Here is a 17,887-nt window from a genome sequence, read left to right as displayed (position 1 = left end):
TCTGTCCTCTTGGAATCCAGTATACTCTTATTTTTTGTTAACTGGAAGACATTTCCAGCTTTTCCAGTTAACTGCAGAGCCTGTTTGTACCAACAGAACCCTGATTTGAAACAGAAAGGACAATCTGAAGCAAGTGGCTAGAACTGTGGTGAGTAGGCGGAGCCCAAGGGCCTATACCTGCTCACCAATACCCCTGTCAAAGCATTGGCAAATGATTTTAAGAAATAAAATAAATAATTCCCATTTCTTCCACCTTATGGGCTCCTCAATTTTGAGCAATAACAGGAAGCCAGCAAGCAAGAAAGTTTGAAGAGTATATCCTCAGTATGTAACTCAGTCTGGCCTGAAACTCACGATCCTCCAGCCTCAGATTCCAGTGCTGGGGTTACAAGTATGTGTTCCCATACCTGGGTTATTTAAGAGGCAAATGTGGCTTCCAATTAGCAACAGCAAAAAAGAACTGGCAGCTGGAGCCTCACCAGTTTAGGTAAAATATTTACATTGGACACAATGGAGCACACCTGCAAGTACTTGGCAGGTTATGTAGAAGCAAGGCCGGCCTTTCCTATGTGGGGAGTTAAAGTCCAGCCTGTGCTACGTGAGACTGACTCAGTAGCAGTAAATCAGACAAGTAAAGAAACAGTAAATTAAATGTTTACTTCAGCTCTAGGGATCATCCTGTGTAATTCATATCCAGTACTGGATGAGATGGAGAATATACTAGAGTAAGATTATGCCCCCCTCCCCAACTCCCAAGAGGCAGGTTATACTCCTGCCTCTACTAGACACAGGCAGAAGACACTGGGGTTGGTGTTACACATGGCAAATTCTTTATTTTGCTAACATTACAACAAACACTGAAACACAGCAATATTCAGAAATCCCAATGTATTATGACAAGATTTAAAAACAAACATCCTGCTGGTGCTAAGAAGATTAGAGGCTGGGTCCAGAGATGAAGTTTCTTGCAAGTAATGGTGGGGGTAGGGTAAGGTTTTCTTTAGATATCAGTCCATCATGTGAATCTGCTTCCAAAACACAGATTTGGGTTTCTGATACAGCTCAGTGATAGAGCAAAAAACAAGCGAAACCCTGGCACCTTCCTACCCGAATCCAATTTTATTGTGGAAATGCAAAAAGTGGCACGGCTTGATATTGATTTGCTTTAGCTTCTGTGGTAGTAAATCTCCCCAGTCAGCCTTAAACATTCTTCAAGGCAAGTCAAATCTTAACCCTTCCCCAGACAAACCTGACACCCCCAGCTTTCTCTGTGGTCATATGCTGAAGTAATTGAGTTCTATTTAATTTAAATCCTATCCTGCCCCTGAAGCTCCAGGCTTAGGCAGCTACTTTTAAAAGGGAGGGAGGGAGGGGAGCTTTTCCCCAAGCTGTGGAAGCTGACATTTTTAAAGTTTTAAAATTAAAAAAACAAACAACACCCCCCCCCCCAAAAAACCCCAAGATTCTTTAAATGGTTTCATTAAATACATACAGCCACAACTTGGAACCCTGGGAAAAGTAACCTTAACAATTCCTTGCTGTTAATAAAGATCCCCCAAACAGCTCAGGACTTTGATAGGTAGGACAGAACTTTTATTAAAAAGGATAGTACCTCACCAACAAATATTTGAGACAGCCATGTTGTCTACACCTTGAGACAAGGTGTCCTAGGGGCAGTGGTTTAGTGGAGTAGCCTAAGGCAAAGTAGACAAGTGTAACCTGAGCATAATTCTAAATGCTGGACAGTTCAGGACCAGCAGAATGGAAGTTTCTAAGTGTCGTCCTTTCTGTCATCCATAGGTCTAACCACTCACTCCTATCTCCTGAGAATAACCACTTTACTAACAACACTTCCAGAAAAAATTGGGAGGCAAATCAAAGGAACTCAGAATCAAACATTTCACATGGGGAAGGAAGCCTTTACCTGGGCTGGAAATTGTATGTCCTTAAGCACTGGCTTGGTCGGGAATAAAAACCCCTGAGGATTCTAAGCTAAGTAGAAAAATCTAAATTTTTCACAATTGTTCAAACAACTGGTCCTTTCCTTTACCTGTCACAGTGATCACAATGAACTTAATGCAAACAAGCTTTAGCTATTGGCTCTACATATTGCTAGCTGATCAGCTACCTCATTGGACTTGTCAACATTCTAGTAGGCACGTGTACCTGGAATGTAACTGTTGTTGCCACAACACACACCACAGGTGAAGTACCAGACACGGGGCAGACAGCGCAGGGGTGTGGGTGAGATCAAGTCATTAAAAGGTTATGAGCACTCAAACTTGAAAAGAAGTCAAATTCTACCCAAGACAATTCAGGCTGGTCGGGTATCACAGCCCCAAAATGCTGTGCACACTCACATCCTAGATAACAGCTGGTTGAGAGGACTGTAAGATCCTCAGGGTTTAAATAAAGAATTTTCAGGCAAGATTCACAAAGGTACTTTTTTGGTGCAAATAGCATACACAATCTTAGTGTCTCCATGACCTAGAATCACACTAATCCAAATGAACCCATGATCCAAAAGTTCTAGTTACAACATACAAACAGGTATCTTCTTCAGGGCTACTAGGTGCTAAAAACCTACTTAATATTAACCAGCAGCATGTCTGCAAGGTCTCAAGACCATGCTCACTCCCATTTATAAAAATTGACAGCCTTCTCAGTTAAGGTAGCCAAATAGTTGTTCTGATTTGCTTCAAATGGGCAGATGTCCAAGACAGGTTGATCGGTCTTCAGGTCCTGCAGCAACGAGCCACTGCCACCATTCCACAACTTAAAAAACAGCAAGCAGAAACAGAGTCAGCAGCTAGTCAGCCCAGGTCCCCGGGGAACAAGTCTCTAGTGTTAACACTGTACAAAACTAGCACACCCTACGCTTGAAAAGCAAGTCAAGGACTCATTTCTTTCATCGACGTGCCAGAAGTCTTCTAAATATTATCTCTTCTAGAGACAGAAGAGTCAATGAGACAAGACCACTATCTCTATCCTCACAAAAGTTACATTTATTTTAATTATGTGTGTCTATATGGAGTACCTGTAAAAGAATGTGGATCTCCTGGAGTTGAAATTACAGCTGGCTGTGAGCCTCCCAATTTAGGTGTTGGGAACCCAACTTGGATCCTCCGAAGAGGACCCTAACATACTCCTAACTGCTGAACAATCTTTCCAGCCATGAAACATACATTCTGGCAAGTGTTTTCTTTCCTAGAACATTTATTACAAGAAACTTGTAAAGTATCTAAAACAGGGCCAGTGAGGTAGCTCAGTGAGAAAAACCACTTGCCATGCAAGTCTGTTGAGTTAGATGCCCAGAACCCAGGTAAAGGTGGGGGGAGAACCAAGTCTCTCTCTCCCCTCTCCCCCTCTCCCCCCTCCCCCTCCCTCCCCTCCCCCCTCTCTCTCGAGACAGGGTCTCACTGTGCAGCTCTGGCTATGTGGACCCAGCTGGCTTTGAACATCTGCCTCACCTCCCAAGGTCTTGGACTACAGGTATGTCCTGCCTTGTCTGGCTTTTACATGATCATTTCATGTAAAAAGACATCAGACATCAGGTCTTCATGTTTTCATGGCAAGTACTTTACATTTTACCAAATAAGCCAACTTCCTAGGAAACTTCGTAAGTAAATTTTGATGTTTTAACAATCCTGCTTTCTTCCCTTTACTTGTACTATTACTTCATATTGTTTAACACCTATGGTGTAATCATTACATACCAGTGATAGTTTGGGGTGTACACGTGTATATATTTATATGTGTGCCCCTGCTTGGCTTGTGTACTTAGAAACCACAGGTGTCTTTTGGTATTGCTCTCTGCCTTATTACCTTTAGACTGGTGTGGTGGTGGTTGGGACTGACTCCCTCATATATGCTAGGCAAGTACCTTACCACTAGGCTAGGCCTAGGCCCTCAAATCCCAAACTATTTTTAAATACATAATAAAAATAGGCTCACCAGGACAGACTTTGATGCTTCATCCCCAGTACATACTAGGAGATTGCCATCATTCTCTGGGCTTTGGAAGATGGCATTTTTAGTCAAAAGTTTGCAAGTGGGTCCCCCAAGGAACGTTTGCACAGGAAGACAGGAACAGACGGGCTCTCCAGCATCATCCAGTTTGTAAGACATCTCCAATAGCACAGTTCGTATGGTGTTATGGCTTTTATCTACGAGATAGAGAAGCTGGTGTTACCTCATGGAGATGATACAAAAGAAATTAAGTACCTGAACCTCAAATACTTACAACCTAGCTGGGGAAAAAAGCTAAATACATTAAACCCACAAGACCTATAAAGCAAATACAACACGGCACCAATGAAATTCAGAAGCCTGGACTAGGATAAAGGAAGTTGCTGGGAGATATGTGTACACTGAAAATTTGGTGTTCCTATTGGTTAATAAAGCTGCACTGGCCTATGGCAAGGCAGCTTAGAGGCAGGCAGAAAAATCCAAGGAGAGAGACAGGAAAGAGAAAGGCAGAGTCTAGCCACCACAAAGCAAGATGTGAAAATACTGGTAAGCCACGGCCACATGGCAACGTATAGATAAATAGAAATGGGTTAAGTTAGAAGAGCTAGCTAGAGAAAAGCCTGCCATAGGCCATTCAATTGACAGTTAATATTAAGCCTCTGAATAATTCTTATATAAGTGGCTGCAGGACTGCGGGTGAGAGAGATTTATCCCGAACGTGTGGCTGGGAGGGACTGGAAAAACCTTTTGACTACAGGAAGTTATCTGCAATAGGTTTTTCCTACTTGAGAAACAAACCTAGAAATGCACTGGGTTTGTATAATCATTGTATCTTCTGAGACCTCCTGGAGAATTTATTTTTCAAGTATTCTAAGTACTCCATTAGCTATAATAAGTAGAGTTACATCTCAGGTACTTCTGAGAGACAGACAAACGCTGGGGGAAAAAAAATGGGACACTGGGGGAAAAAAATGGGACACCCCCCCCTCCAGCTTTCTTTCTTATTATCTATTTTTATTTTATTTGCATTGGTGTTTTGCCTGCATGTATGTCCATATGAGGGTGACAAGTCCCCTAGAACTGGAGTTATAGACAGTTGTGAGCCGCCATGTGGTTGCTGGGAATTGAACTCAGGTCCTCCAGAAGAGCAGTCAGTGTTCTTAACTCCTGGACCACTCTAGCCCGACCCTCAAGCTTTCTATGTAAGTCCGAGCATGCTTTGCAAGAACCAAGAGGCCAGAAGTGGTAGCTTTTACAGTTTCAAAAAAATAAAAAAAAATGTGCAGTGATGAGATCTACCCACAAATGGGCACTTTGATGGTCAATGTGACAAACCTGACCTTGGAACCCAGTTTTAGGCCTGACTTAAAATCAGCATACACAGAGGCTTCTCCATTAGTCAGGGATGGTGAATTAACGAGTCAATAATTCCAGCACTTCAGAGACTGAGGCTGAAGGACTGATACAAGTTTGAGGTTGGTGGTACCATAGAGAGCCAGGAGTACACAGTAAGACTGTCTCAAAAAATCATAAAATGAAAAAATTAAAATATGTGAGTGGTTGGTTATTTGCTATATATTCCACTTGTTCTTCATCTAAGTCAAAATTCAACACATTCTAAAATTGTTGATCACAAATAAGACACAATGGTTGACATCAGCCATAGAAATAAGTTCCCCTATTCATGTTTTCTTTAAACTAGCCAATTCCCTTCTCCCCCAGAAAGTTTAAGGGACAATGTCCATAAGCCTTAATAAAATCTTACAAGTTCTTTTTCCCCCCTCTAGACCCACTGATGGAACTTATGTACCCCAGATGGCTCCTTCTTGTTCCCACGGGCCCTACAAAGCATGCTCTTTTCCCTGGAGCTTTAAGTAGTAAACTTCCTTTTGTTATCTTATGAGTTTTGATGTGCTGCCTCTGTGTCTCACCTATCTTCTTTAAAAAAAAAAAAAAAAAAAAAAATTAGCCGGGCAGTGGTAGTGCACGCCTTTAATCCCAGCACTCGGGAGGTAGAGCCAGGCAGATCTCTGTGAGTTTGAGGCCAGCCTGGTCTACAGAGTGAGCTCCAGGACAGGCACCACAACTACACAGAGAAACCCTGTCTCAAAAAACAAAACAAAAAAATTATTATTTATACATTGTTCTGCCTGCATGTATGCCTGTGCACACGAAGAGGGCACCAAATCTCGTTATGGATGATTGTGAGCCACCATGTGGTTGCTGGGAATTGAACTCAGGACCTCTGGAAGAGCAGCCAGTGCTCTTAACCTTTTAGCCATCTCTCCAACCCCTGAATCTATCTTCTGATCTGGTCAGGGCTCTCAGATAACAGCTGTCTAGGTAGGAATAAATTGGACTCAGACCAGGTAAGAGTCACAACAAAGGTATAAACAAATTTCCTGTGAGAGAGACACCTAGTTACAGGTCAGAATTTAAGATATTAGGTGCTTGTCAGAACAAAGACATGTTTTGTGAAAGGCATACCATAACCAACTATTACTAAATATCTAGAATCCCATTAGAGCAGGGCTAGAATTTACAGCCATTCTCTTGAGATCTCAAGATCAAATTAAAAAGGCAAACCCTCATTAAACTGACCACCAACATGGTTCATCAGGTATACAGATTTTTTTTTTTTAAAGGTGAGAACAAAACAAGCCTGTAAATTTAATAGCTGTTCAGAGTTCTATCCCTATATTCGGAGATGGTAAAGTTCATCTGCCTAGATAGTCCCACAAAACCATGACTGTCAGCCTTACTTAACTTTGCAGGCCTCAAATATGGAACAACTAAAAACCTGATCTGGTATTAGGCTGTTTCCACCTGGACCTTTTTCTTAGGTGACATGAGGGGCAGATGAAAGTGACCTGAAGGTGAATGCAATGGACTCCAGAAGCACATGGCAGAGTTTTCCAATACACGGTAGGGAAGTGGACTCTCTGGAGGAAATGGGAGCCATCATTTCTACTGTAGTACCAAAGGTTTCAACACAACCAGCCTGTCAGCCTTGGAGAGGCTTACCAAAGCCACTCAAAGGGAAATGTCTTCTTTCCTGTACAAATCTCCCCCAACCACCAAAATAGCAGCAGGTCCCTAAGAACTTCAGAACTCACCAGGTCTGTAAGTCACAAGACAGTGTCGAGTGCTGCTCTCTGTCTGAAAGTCTACAAAGCCCCCTGGCTCCAAGGATAGCACATGAGGCTTATGAGAAAAATCTGTTTTTAGCTCCCAGAAGGACGCATTCTCCAAGGTTCCAGCCAGTACCCCACCATAAGGAAATGCAGCCACAGCAGCTCTGGGTAAGTATGACAGAGATACCAGAGGACATCTGAAGGCAAAAAAGAAAACCATGACACACGTTCCAAATCCAATACTTTGGCTGCTCCAGACCTCATGACCAGGAAACCCGGGCCACATTCCAATCTCAATAGAAGTCAAACAGAAGGGTGAATATCTTCCTGTACTATCTAAAAACAATTAGCTATCTCTATAGGAGAAAGAAAAAGGAAATACACATAACATTCTGAATCTACTTTCAACAGGATACATTAGATACATACTCCAAAAGAAAGTCCTGTAACAAAAACAGCCTAAAGCAACCACATTTTAACTCAGAAAAAAGATGATTTTTTTTTCCCCCTAAATTTCTCACCATAAACTCATAATCATTCTTCTGCCTCAGCCTCCCCTGCCCACCCCCCAAGTTCTGGGATTGTAGATATAAGCAACCAGCATTGGTTAGACTTTCTTCTTCTTCTTCTTTTTTTTTTTTTTTTTTTTTTAAGAGACAGGGTTTCTTTGTATATCCTTGGCTGTCCTGGAACTTTCTCTGGAACTTGCTAGCCTCCAACTCAAGAGATCAGCCTGCTTCTGCTTCCTGAGTGTTGGGTGGGATTAAGGGTGCCCCCCCCCTTTGGTTAGATCTTCTAAATTTCCATCTGCAAGTTTATGAATGATATTATATGCTAAGAATCCTTTCACAAACACCACCCTGCAAGCTATGTTCCTATGAATTTAATTATGCAGAAGTTACCAAACCAAACACTTTATTTTGGTATTTCAAGACAGGGTTTCTCTGTGTAGTCCTGACTGTCCAGGCTGTCCTTGAACTCAGAGACCTGTCTGCCTCCCAAGTGCTGGGATACGCTAACACACCCTGCCTCAAATTCTATTGCTTCTGAAGTGATGAAAGTCCTAGATCTTAGACTGGTGGTCAATTGTTGTGACACTCCGAGGAATGAACTAATATAGTAGCAATCTAAAAGAATGCTCTTGTGATCTACATAAAAATGAGTTTTTCCTACCTGGCTTTCTGAGGAACTAACTCCTGTATATAGGCATTTGTGTTCCGTAGGTCATATATCAGAATTGAACCATTGGCCAGTCCAGCATAGACGTAATTGTTTTCATCAAGACACCAGCAACAGCTCCAAACAGGACGTCCAGTATTGTAAGTCTGCACCACAGTATTTGTTTCTAGGCTGGGGAGTTATAAGAGATTTTTACCACTATATATTAAGAAAATCATGTATACAATGCTGATAATGTTGAGTAATAAAACATTTAACAAAGTAATATTTAATATTTTTTATTTTTTATTTTTTGGTTTTTCGAGACAGGGTTTCTCTGTGTAGCTTTGTGCCTTTCCTGGAACCCACTTTGTAGACCAGGCTGGCCTCAAACTCACAGAGATCCGCCTGCCTCTGCCTCACGAACGCTGGGATTAAAGGCATGCACCACCACCGCCCGGCCTTTTTTTTTTTTTTTAAAAAAAAGATTTATTTATTATGTATACAGTGTTGTGGCATGTATGCAGGCCAGAACAGAGTACCAAATCTCATTATAGATGGTTGTGAGTCACCATGTCGGGGCTGGGAATTGAACTCAGGACCTCTGGAAGAGCAGCTAGTATTCTTAACCTCTGAGCCATCTCTCCAGTTTAACAAAGTAATATTTATTGAGAACATATCCGCACCCTAAACTATCTGGATTTCATATTTCCTCTGGGAATTGCATAGTTCTCTATTCCAAAACACTTGTGTTTTCTGGTCTGCAGACTTAATTCTTGAATTATAATGAAGTAAAAGGGTAAGCTGAAGAAATACACAAACGATACATTCCATTCTCTATTGAATTACTTTCTCTATAATTAACTGTCACACAAGATAACCTGTAAGCAATACAAGAAAGTAGAAAATATAAGGGAAACCAAAAATTATAATCCAACCACCCAGAAGTAGCCGTTAACAACACTGTGTAACAGCACCCCCACCCCAAACACACACTTTTTGTGGTGGTAGTCAATGAACCTAGGGACTAATGCCTGGTAAGCAAGCAGTCTGTCACTGAGCTACATCTCCAGTTTGTCCCTGCCCTTACTGTTGTTTTGAGATAGGGTCTCACTATGCAACCCTGGCTGCCCTAGAACTTGCTGAGTAGACAAGACTGGCCTTGGACTGTGATCTTGCTTTTGCTTCACAAGGACTTGGGCCAAAGATGTGTGCCACCCTGTCAGCCCTCCCTTTAATTATTTAATTTATATATATATTTAAATTGTTTTGCCCACATGCAAGTCTGTATACTATATGAGTACCCTTCCTGAGGAGGCCAGAAGGAGTTTTAGATCTCCTGGAACTGGAGTCAAGACAGTTATAAGCTGCCATGTGGGTGCTGGGAACTGAGCCTAGGTCATCTGGAAGGGTAATCAGTGCTCATCACTACCAAATCATCTTTCCAGCATACCTTCACCCATTTTTAAAAGATTTTATTTGGGGGCTGGAGAGTTGACTCAGCAGTTAAGAACACTGGCTGTTCTTTCAGAGGATCCAGGTTCAATTCCTAGCACCCACATGGCAGTTCACAACTGTCTGTAACTTCAGTTTCAGGGGTCTAACACCCTCACACAGACATACATGTAGGCAAAACACAAACGTACATGATAAAATAAATCTTTAAAAAATTTTAACCGCCGGGCGGTGGTGGCACACGCCTTTAATCCCAGCACTCGGGAGGCAGAGCCAGGCGGATCTCTGTGAGTTCGAGGCCAGCCTGGACTACCAAGTGAGTTCCAGGAAAGGCGCAAAGCTACACAGAGAAACCCTGTCTCGAAAAACCAAACCAAAAAAAAAAAAAAAAATTTTATTTGTGTATGTCTTTGCATAGATGCCACAGGAGGCCAGAAGAGGGTATTAAGCCCCTGAAACTGGTCTTCGAGCTGCTCAATGCTGACTACTAGGAAATAAACTAGCCATCTGTTTAGTACCCATTCCTATCCTCATCTAAAACACACACATGCATGCATACATGCAAGTGTGCACGCGCGCGCGCACACACACACACACACACACACACACACACTTATATAGCATATATGTGTGAGAATGTGGACACATGCATGCCACATTGTACGTATGGAGTTCAGAGGATAACTTTTTGGAGTGGATCTTTCCCCCAATCATGGGTTCAAGTCATTAAGTTTCTGTACTTAGTGCTTTTATATGAGCCGAGCCTTCTCTAGGGTTCCTCCTGCCCAATATCATGCTTATCAGGCATGTGTTCTACCACCGAGTTACTACACATCCCTATCCCCCAACTTTTTGTTGTTGTTTTTTGAGACAGGTTTTCACTATGTAGTCCTGGTTGTCCTGGAACTCATTCTGTAGACCAGGCTTGCCTTGAACTCAGAGATCTACCTGCTGCCCCCAACTGTCTTTCTTAAAGAGTCAAGAGGAATAGGAAGCTAGCTAGAAAAGAATGGATCACACTCAAGTCTGGCTTATACTACTAATGATCTAGGGGACAGAACTGGAATAAGCAGTCCTGAGCTGTCGTGGCAATTCTATGGTAGGAGGCATCAATGATCCCTCCACATCATCATCCCACCATCTATAGAACATTGCTCTCATCCACACAGTTTAATATGTATTTTAAAAATACATAATTTTAGGGGTTAGAGAGATGGTTCAGTAGTCCAGATCACTTATTGTTGTTGTAGAGGATCTGGATTTAGTTCTTAGCATTTACATGGTGACTAGCAACCAGCTAGAACTCCAGTTCAGTTCCAGAGGACCTGATGGCCTCTGCAGACACTCTATACAGGTGGTGCACAGTCATCCATCAGGGCAAAACACCCATACACATAAATAAAAGTGAGTAAAGTATTTTTTCTTTTTAATGGAATTTTAAAGAATTAGGACAACCCAGCCTTTGGTGAAGACCTGAAACATGAGCTATTCAAAAGGTTGAAGAAGGACAATTCCAAGGTCAAGGCTAGCCTAGGTCAATTACCAAACCTCATAGTAAGAAATAAAAATGGATGGATAGTGCCATGATAAAATGCTTGTCTGGCATATTCCAGACCCAGGTTCAATTTGAAGCACTACAAAAAACAACAGATTCAGGTCACTCACTACACATTAATTTAGTGACCTACTATGTCACTTTTATTTTCTGTCTCATTCATCTTAGGCTGTCCATTCAGGTGATGGGATTAGAAGTATCTACTATCACACTCAGCTTTATGTTCACTTTTCTGTTGTTCTTCTAACTCTGTAGTTCAAGTTGTCCTTGAATTCTCTATGTAGTCCAGACTGGCCTCAAACACATGGTAACAATTATGCCTCTCAGGATCCCAAGTGCTAGGATTACAGGTTTCAATCACCACACAGGGTTTATATACTTTTATTTATTTTGAGACAGTCTCTCTATATAGCCCTGGCTGTCCTGGAAGTCACTATGCCTAAAACTCAAGAGATCTGTCTGACTCTGTCTCTTGGGTGCTGCGATAAAAGGCATGTGCCTGTTGCATATATACTTTTAAAAGGAGACAATGCCTCAGATCAATAAGAGAACTAAGAATAATTTGATGCACAGTGGCCCAGGCCCAGTCTTACCCTTGATTCACTTACCTGGTCAATTTAATAGTATTGTCAAAGGAAGCAGAGAGCAGAAGGCCTTTGGATCGACTGCTGAAAGCTAATCCACGTATCTGCTTGCCATGCATAGGAATATACTGACTGCTTTTCATGTTGGCAGTACTCAACATCTTAACACCAAAGCCTACCAAAGAAGAGAGTTCAAAAAAGACACATAGAAGTAAATTATGGCAAAATCGAACTATTTTTTAAAGTAATTAGCACCTTTGCTTATCTTTCTTGGAATCCAAGTCCTTAGAAAACAGCTAGTCAGCTGGGCAGTGGTGGCGCACGCCTTTAATCCCAGCACTCGGGAGGCAGAGGCAGGCGGATCTCTGAGTTCGAGGCCAGCCTGGTCTACAGAGGGAGATCCAGGACAGGCACCAAAACTACACAGAGAAACCCTGTCTCGGGGGAAAAAAAAGAAAAGAAAACAGCTAGTCAAATAATAAAAATGAGTATTCCCCAGGTTTATACATGCCGCCCCCCCGCACCTCTGCTTTGAGACAGAGTTTCTCTGTATTGCCCTGGCTGTCCTGGAACTTGCTCTGTAGACCAGGATGGTCTTGAACTCAGAGATCTGCCTGTCTTTGCCTTGAATGCTGGGATCAAGGGCCACCATGTCCAGCACCCCAGGGTTATACCTTTTAAAAAAGCAAAATCCATTTCGGTGCTCTATCTGCATGCCAGAAGAGGGCCTCAGATCCCATTACAGATGGCTGTGAGCCTCCATGTGGCTGCCGGGAATTGAACTCAGGACCTCTGTTGGAAGAGCTGCCAGTGCCCTTCCCCGCTGAGCCACCTCCCCAGCTCAGCAAAATCCATTTCAAATATCCATCAATAGATAGATGAATAAACAAATCTACAATGTACACATACAATGAAATACTACCCAGCAATAAACTATTAATTTACATAAAAATATGGGTCTTAAAAAACAAACAAACAAAAAAGGCATATGGCTGTATGATGCCATTCATATATAGTTCAAGAACATGCAACACAGTAACAAAAGGCAGATCAGTGGCTGCCTATGAGTGAGAAGAGATTAAGGATAGGTAAAAGATTACAAAACTCGTCAATGCTACTTTATATACATACAATTTTATTTTACAAGTTATATTTCAGTAAAGCTGTTGGGACAGTTGGGCATGGTAGGATATCACTACAGTCCTAGCATTTGGGAGGGAGATAAAAAGCAATATTGGGAAGCTGGAGAGAGAACTCAGCAACTGGGTTCAATTCCCAGCACCCACATGGCAGCTCACACCTGTCTGTAACTCCAGTTGCAGGGCTTCTGAAAACCTCATACAGACAGACATACATGCAGGCAAAACACCAATGAACGTTAAGATAAAAATAAAATTATTTTTATATATATATATTTTTAAAGCAGCCTGGCAGTGATGGTGCACCCACTTTTAATCCCAGCACTTGGGAGGCAGAGGCAGGCAGATCTCTGTGAGTTCAAGGCCAGCCTGGTCTACAGAGCTCCGGGACACCAGGGCTACACAGAGAAATCCTTGTCTCTAGAAAAACAACAACAACAACAAAAGACATTTGAGGCCTGCCTGGTCTACATAGCAAGACTCAGTCTCAAATGGCCAAAACAAATTAAGTTGTGTAGACAAATATTAAGCATAATTTGTACAAGAGAGATAATTCAAGATTTAAGAGGGATATGAGCAATAAAGAACAGAGACAAGGGGTTGGAGAAACTAAGATGGCAATTTTTTTTTAAAGATTTATTTTATTTTATGAGTATGGGTGCCTTACCTATATGTGTGCATGTGCACCACATGTGTGTCTGGTACCCACAGAGGTCAGAAGAGGGCATTGGATCCCCTGGAACTGGAGTTAGGGATGGCTGTGAGCCATCATGTGGGTGCTAGGATCTGAACCAAGCAGCCAGTGCTCTTAGCCACTGAGCCAACTCTCCAGCCCTGGCAAGCTTTATTTTTAATATTTATATTTTGCTTTGCCTGCATATATGATGTATACCATGTGCATGCCTGGTGCCCTTGGAGGCCAGAAAAAGGGTGCCAGATCTCCTGGAACTAGAGTTACAGTTTATGATGGTTGTGAGTTGCCATATGTGTGGCTGGGAATTGAACCAGGGTCCTCTGGAGAACAGTTAATGAACTTTACTGCTCTTAACCTTCCCTCCAGTTCCAGCTTTATTATTTATGTGTGTTTGTCTCCGTGTGGGTATATGCACATGAATGTGGGTGCCCATGGAAGTCAGAAGAGGCCAATAGATTCCTTGGAGCTGGAATTGGAATTATAGGTGATCGTTATGGGACATCTAACATGAGTGCTAGGCTTTGAACTATGGAACTCTGAAAGAGTACCTACCACTTTCCTGTCTGAAAGAGCAGCAAGTGCTCTTAACCACTGGGTTATCTCTTCAGCCCCCCATTAATATATATTAATAAAATGACTATTATATTCCTGATATTCCAAAATATTAAATTTTGTTTAAATTTGAATTAGTCTCTGGAATAGTTTAGTAAAACTCTCAAATGAATCTGTACAGTAAACGACATACACAGGGAATATTCTCCTTGGACAACATCAATGACCTACACTTCCATCCATGTACCTCCTTTCTCACATTCACATGATTACTAGTTATTTCTACATTCTTGATGCATGAATTTGCAAAATAAAAGCAACAGACATGAACGAATTTTTTTAAAGGAAGGCAATAGCCTGTGCAGTGATAAAATTACTATTTGTAGCTGAAAGAGACATTTTCTGTTTGTTTGAAACAGGGTCTCACTATGTAGACCACAGTGTCCTCAAACTTCTGCCTCAACCTCCTGAATTAGGTGTGTGTGTGTGCCAGCAGACCTAGCTATGAAAGATAGGGTTTTGTTTGTTCTGAGACAGGGTCTCTTCATGTAGTCCTGGCTTTCCTGGAACTTGCTGTGTAGAAGAGGCTAGCCTGGCCTGGAACTCATAAAGATCTGTCTGCACTTGCCTGTGAGGTACTGGGATTAAAGGCATGTGCCATTATGAAAGGCATCTTTGTAGCAACCGAAGTACTTGCATTCAATTAACAGAGAACTGACAGAAAAAAGTGAGGAGAGGAGAGAGCCTGTTTTCAGTGTTTAATCACTGAGCCCAAGATTCTTCAAAAACAGAAGAGAAGCAAGTAGTATCTAACAATGAACACAAAAGAGAGGTTCTGAATTGTTTACCTGGAATGAAGGAGGACTGAGGAGAAGGCTGTGATACCACTAGGCAGCTCAAACCATCAGAGTATGCCATGATTCGGCAGTTTCCTGTCTGGGACACTGTGAAAGTCTTCTCAAAGTGGTATTTATGCTGGTTCTGGCTGGAGGGTAAGCAGTTCCCGCAACGTGCTTGGGAGCCCTGGTGCTGCTGCCTAACTTGATTCTGATGCCGCATAATAAGGGTTTCTAAGGACTATAAAGAAACAGATTAAATGAAAGCTTTATTTCCCCCTCAAGAATGGTTTAATGTTTTACTTATATGCATTGATGTTTTGCCTGCATGTATGTCTGTATGAGGGTGTCAGGTATCCTGGAACTGGAGTTATAGACAGTTGTGAGCTGCCATGTGGGTGCTAAGATTTAACCTAGGTTCTCTCTAGCCAGTACTCTTAACTGCTCAGTCATCTCTCCAGCCCCCAATTATGATTTCTTGATTGGATAAAACATTTCTTGCCAATCATGAAAATGTTACCATGAACGTTAAAGAACTGCATTTCAGAGTATTTCTCCAAGTAACTGAAATAAAGAATGCAGAAAACTATCAAATATTGACAGTCCTTAGTGGCTGCACTGTGTCTGAAGCCCTCACAGAATTCATAGAAATATGGGTTTTGGGCAAATTGAGATCAACTTATGTAATTTGATTCCTCTTAAATTGCTCTTCTCTTTAATTCTGGTTCTAAAAACTTTTTGAACTAGAAAGGACAAACTCACCTGGACACGGCTATTGAGTTTAGTGCATTTATCAATGAGGACCTGAAGTTGGAGCCGGCACTGAGCAGATTCTAACTCAGCCTGCTTCCTGAGCATTTGTTCATTCAGTAAGTCACTAGAAGGGAAAAGCCAGAGGCAGATGAGTATTAGGAAAGCTACAGAAGACATCCCAGTGTAAGAAGGAGCGGAATGAAGCCATTCTGGATAGAGCTTCCATTCTGAATAAGGGTCAAATAAGGTTTAATTTCCCAAGACCTTCCCACACCCCTTGGGTAACTCAAAAGTTGAGACAAGAATGGCAGGAAAGCCACCTGACCACATTTGATTAAACCAACCAATGCAAAGAAGATACGTGTACCACAGAGATATGTTCCTAGGAAAGTCCCTATGCCCGAATCCTGATTGGTGAAAAATGTAATCGTAGATGGATCAGGGCTGCAGAACAGGCTCGGAGCTGAACTGTGACCCAAAGCCAGAATGTTACAAAGCCTTTAAACGTGAAAACTGGCACACACACATGGCCTCACCCTCTCCTTAGTTGTGGGCATTACAGGAATGTGCCACCATATTTGGTCTAATCTGATTTTTTTTTTTTTGTCTTAATGCCATCAGTGGAAGTAATAGTTCGGGGATTCTTTTTTAATTTCTCATGAAATGAATAAGGGCAGCATTGTCATTCTAGTTTTTAATCTTTCTCTTTGCTATTTCAGTGACGTAGAGTTTTGTTCTAGCGTTTTTGTTTCATATTTTGAAATTATGTTTAAGTACATGCAAATTTATGATTATATATTGTTATTTTTTATGTCAGGACATGCATTTTTGCCTTCATTCTAATTGGTCTTTTGTTAGAATTTGCTTTAGTGTAAACTTCCTTTTTAAGTTTTGGCTGTTGTACTTCCGTTAGTTTGATTGTTATTTAATTTACATACTTTGTAACAACTAACAGCGGTTTATTTTCTTTTACACCAATAGATATTCTTTTTTTTTTTTTTTTGGTTTTTTCGAGACAGGGTTTCTCTGTGTAGCTTTGCGCTTTTCCTGGAACTCGCTTTGGAGACGAGGCTGGCCTTGAACTCACAGAGATCCGCCTGGCTCTGCCCCCCGAGTGCTGGGATTAAAGGCGTGCGCCACCACCGCCCGGCCTAGATAATCTTTTCACATTTAAGTTTAATCTTTTATAATCTGCTTTAGCTCAAGTAATGAGTTGGTCTTTCTCTGATTTTCCTATGCTATTTTCAGTCTCCATTCAATAGTAGAAGTCAAATCTCTCGGCTTGTTTTGGTCTACAGACTGCAAGGCCAGCCAGGACAACTAAGAGACCATCTCAAACAACAAATGCCTCCACAGTACTTAAAAAGCAGCTTTTTTTTTTTTTTGGTTTTTCGAGACAGGGTTTCTCTGTGTAGCTTTGTGCCTTTCCTGGAACTGACTTGGTAGCCCAGGCTGGCCTCGAACTCACAGAGATCCGCCTGGCTCTGCCTCCCGAGTGCTGGGATTAAAGGCGTGCGCCACCACCGCCCGGCCTAAAAAGCAGCTTTTTACAGTTTGCCCAGGTTGGTCTCAAACAGAACTCATGGGCTACAGTGATTTATCTACCTCCCTTCATCTTCAGAGGTGGCTGGGACTTCAGAAAAGCACAATGCATATTTGCTTAGAACTGACTTTTTTAGAAATGCCCCAAAACAAATGCAGCAAAATGTTAAGATTTGATAGAAGTTGAGTACAAAGGTGACTTAATTTGTTTCAGTTATCTATTTATTAGCCTTTTCATATTTTTTCTTTTTTTGGTTTTTCCTCAGATCCCCTGGAAACGGGGTTACAGGCAGTTGTGAGCTGCCATGTGGGCGCTGGGAAATGACCCACGTAATCTGGAAGAGCAACCAGTGTTCTTAACCACTGAGCCATCTCTCCAGCCCCCAATGCCTGCTTTGTTTTTTCTTTTTCTTTCTATTTTAGGAGGTTTTGAGACAGGGTTTCTCTGTGTAGCCCAGGCTGGCCTCAAAAATCACAGAGATCCACCTGCCTCTGCCTCCTGAGTGCTGGGTCTAA

At 41.9% G+C, this 17,887-nt stretch overlaps 1 protein-coding gene across 2 annotated transcripts in view; it reads right to left on the bottom strand.

Annotated features, from left to right (window-relative positions):
- Positions 1–807: 807 nt before the first annotated feature.
- Rfwd3 (ring finger and WD repeat domain 3) overlaps positions 808–17,887 on the bottom strand; it is a 34,381-nt gene continuing 17,301 nt past the window's right edge. For both annotated transcript variants that reach the window (XM_052728008.1, XM_052728009.1), the window contains exons 7-13: positions 15,839–15,953; positions 15,089–15,317; positions 11,880–12,030; positions 8,277–8,453; positions 7,086–7,300; positions 3,955–4,166; positions 808–2,775 (exon numbers count right to left, since the gene is read on the bottom strand). In XM_052728008.1, coding sequence (XP_052583968.1) covers positions 2,632–2,775; positions 3,955–4,166; positions 7,086–7,300; positions 8,277–8,453; positions 11,880–12,030; positions 15,089–15,317; positions 15,839–15,953 — 1,243 coding nt within the window. In that variant the 3' untranslated portion in view covers positions 808–2,631. The remainder of the gene's footprint in view (positions 2,776–3,954; positions 4,167–7,085; positions 7,301–8,276; positions 8,454–11,879; positions 12,031–15,088; positions 15,318–15,838; positions 15,954–17,887) is intronic.

The sequence above is a fragment of the Peromyscus californicus genome, unplaced genomic scaffold (assembly GCF_007827085.1).
Source record: "Peromyscus californicus insignis strain IS unplaced genomic scaffold, ASM782708v3 Scaffold_8__1_contigs__length_139910024, whole genome shotgun sequence".
Classification (NCBI taxonomy): Eukaryota; Metazoa; Chordata; class Mammalia; order Rodentia; family Cricetidae; genus Peromyscus; species Peromyscus californicus.
Note: the sequence above shows the minus strand (reverse complement) of the source record. Positions and strands in the feature narration are given on the sequence as shown.